At 25.5% G+C, this 3495-nt stretch overlaps 1 protein-coding gene across 1 annotated transcript in view; it reads right to left on the reverse strand.

The window, feature by feature from the left end:
• Positions 1 to 236: 236 nt before the first annotated feature.
• The window catches only part of LOC117172732 (hyaluronan mediated motility receptor-like), a 42899-nt gene continuing 39640 nt past the window's right edge, over positions 237 to 3495 (reverse strand). Inside the window, exon 15 of the mRNA XM_033360902.1 lies at positions 237 to 464. Coding sequence (XP_033216793.1) covers positions 237 to 464 — 228 coding nt within the window. The remainder of the gene's footprint in view (positions 465 to 3495) is intronic.

Here is a 3495-nt window from a genome sequence, read left to right on the forward strand (position 1 = left end):
TAATTTCCTTTAAAGAATCTAAAATCTATTACATACGTGGAATACACGAAATTACTTTTACGCGATGAAACTGATTCCTTTCATTCTCGCAACTGAATTTAAATTTAATTCGTTCAAGTTAATTAAATTAAACTGAATTAAATAAATCTTTCAATCATATTTGATTAATGAATTAAGATAAATAAAATAAATTATTAGTTTTAATTTAATTAATTTGTTTTGATTATCAATCGTTTTTATTCATTCCTATTTCTCAGTGGCGTGAGAGTTTTATTGGGCGATGCGGCTGGCGTTGTGTTTGCACTTTTTGAAAGTGTACCAACTTTTTGAACTGGCGTTGCTTTTCCAAAATAGGAAGTGGAAATATTTTCCTTTCCTCTTCCCACTTTTCTTTTTTCCTCCAAATTCACCCTCTCCGAATTTTTTGTCAGCTGCTCGAGAAGATTTGTTTTTGATTCGAGTTCCTAAAAAATTGAGAACGGAAATAAAAAAAACGACCAATCTCAGTAAAAGAGATTTTATTCAGAAATAAAACAAACCTCTGTAAGTCGCGTACAAAATTAACCAAACTTCACAAGTCATATACTTCTCTCTTTCATTTATATTATCGGAATCACAGATCCCGTAATGCCTAACAAATTTCAAATAAAATATTTCTCCTGCTTTTCAAAAGAGGTGATTCGAGACATATTCTCGAAAAGATATTTCGTTATTCATTTGATGGAAAAACGTATTTAAAAAAGTATCCGTGATTTTAACAAATATTTGGTAAAAAGTTCCTTAAATTCTAGACAAGCTCGTGGCTTTTTTAAAAGGAAAATACGTATAAATAAAATAAAATCATTAAAATTTAAAATACCTATCAATTCATTGAAATTAAGAGTAAGAGGGGTGGATTTATTAGAACGACTTTTATTGACGCCATGAAAAGAAACAAGAAGAAGAATCAGGAATAAAAAAGATTCAAGAACAATAAAAAAAAAAAATTTTTTAAGTAAGAAAAATCAGCGAGAGTCAAGAAGCATAAGAGTCAAAAGGAATCACGAATCAAGAAGGAGAAAAATTCAGAATCAAGAACAAACAAAGAACACTTTCCCTTCTTTTTATTTCAGCGTGACGCCATTTGTGGGCGATACACCCACAAAAAACAAGAATAAAAATCTACAAGAATCAAAAAGAATAAAAAAATTAAGAAAATCAAGAAGTAAAAGAATAATAAAAATAATAAATTTAGTAGAAGAATTAAGAAAAATTGAAGGGAATCAAGAATCCAGGACCAAGAGTCAAAAATCAAATTAAAAAGAATCAAAAACAATTTTTTTTAAGCAAGAATAAAAAATAAATACGAATCAAAAATAATAAAGAATATACAAAAATCAAGAATAGTAATAATAATAATCAATAATTCAGTTTGAATAAAGAATCAAGAATAATAAAGAAGAATTAACAATCTGTATGTATTAAGAATAAAGAAGTATAAAAGAGAATCAAGAATATCCAAAAATGTAGAAGAATCAAGAAGCAGTAAGTATCGAAAAGTAGAAGAATAAATCCAGCACAACAGAAAAATCAAATTGATTTAAGAATATAGAAGAATCAAAAAACAAGAAGAATCAAGAATACGCAAAAATTAATAAGAATACGATTGAAGAAGAATTAAAAGAAAAATAATCAAGAAAAACCAGAAGTAGATGAAGAATAATTAATTAAGCAGAAGAATCAAGAAACAAAAAGAAGAATTAAGACAAAGAATGAAGAAAAATAAGACATAGAAGAAGAATAATTAAGGTAACCCGCACATTACTGGGACAAAGTAAAAAGTATGCCCACTACTGGGACAATAATAAATATCGTTGAGTATCTTTTATATTCCAACGTAAGTCATAAATGTAAAAATTTTCTAGTATTTTTCAAATTCTTTTGTATTTATTATCGCTATTTATTTTTGTTCTGACTAGTTATATAGTAATGCTTTTGCATATTTTTAATTTGTTTAAGAATAAAATTCATAACTTTTTTAGCGATTTTATTCAAGAAGTTATGAATATTTTAATGTCGCGCATTTGGAAAATTTTTTGGTGAAGTTGCCTAAACCGGGATGAGATGTCGCTGACTGTCTCAGTTTCGGACACTTGAAGGTGAGTTGCGCAATTATGTTTCCATTACTGAGACGGTCACTTTCGCCGTGTATTTAATTATATTTCGCAGTTTTGTGGTAGTGAAATATTATAAAAATTGTTTATAAGATTTACACTTGCCGTTCAATTGATTATTTATTCTAAAAAAAGTTGTTCACAGTAGCTTATTGAAACCTCCAATTCTAACCTCAAATTTTGCCAATTTAATAGTATAACTCATAAATTTAATTTTTCAATCAAAATAAGTAAATATGCATTAAAATTTGATATTAAATATTATTCATATTAATGAGATTAATATTGTCTATTTTCTTTTTTTAAATACATCAAGTAAATTAACTTTTCTGTTTTAAATTTATACATTCGAATTAAAAATATAATGGTTTTGAAGAAAAACATCTTTTTAAATTGAAAATTCAACAGTTTGGTTGAAAATTTTTTTCTTTCTTGACTAAAAAATCTTTTTTTTTTATTAATATTTGAACTATTTTATTAAAAATTCGACTTTTTTGTTTTAAAATTTATCTTTTTAATTATGTGAACTTCATCCTTCGTGAGCAAAGATACAACTGTGATTGAAAATTAATCTGTTTAGGTTGAGGCTTGAACAGTTTTATTGAAAATTCATTTTTTTTAAATTAACTCAACTGCTGTCAATTTGTAATTAAAATATTTTTGGGTTGAAATATCAACTATTATATTTTTTTTACCAAAATTCACCTTTCTTGGTTAACCTAATAATACTTAAATTTTCTAACCAATTGTTGAATTTTTAAATAAAAAAGGATAATTTTCTGCCAAAAAGATTAATTCTAATATAAAAATTGTCAACCAAATAAGATTTTTCATTAAAAGAAGAAAAAATATTTCAACCTGACAGTTGCATTTTTTCTAAAAAAAAAAAGAAATTTATCATTAAAAAAATCAATTTTCGAACCAAACAGACAAATTTTCAACAAACTAGTTGAAATATTAATCAAAAAGATTTTTCAGGCAATGAAATTGTCAAACAAATAATACATTTTTTAACCAAAAGATAATTGAAATTGTTGAAATACTTTTTTTTCAATTTATGTATGAATTTTAATTAAGGGCATGTGACACAGCTAAATACCTATATTACCGACCTCACTTTTTCAGTTCACTGAATTTTTTTTAAACCTAAGAACTTTTTTTATAAATAAAATATCGAGCTGAAACTTTGAATTTTTTGAACGTTCGAACTTTTTTTATACATAAAATATCGGTCTCAAAATTTGAGAAATGCAAGAACCGAAAGAAAACTACGTTAAAGTACAAAGTTTAATAATAAAAGATGTAAAAAAAAATATTTCAACAATCAATTCCAACGGCATCA

Source organism: Belonocnema kinseyi, chromosome 5, assembly GCF_010883055.1.
Source record: "Belonocnema kinseyi isolate 2016_QV_RU_SX_M_011 chromosome 5, B_treatae_v1, whole genome shotgun sequence".
Lineage (NCBI taxonomy): Eukaryota > Metazoa > Arthropoda > Insecta > Hymenoptera > Cynipidae > Belonocnema > Belonocnema kinseyi.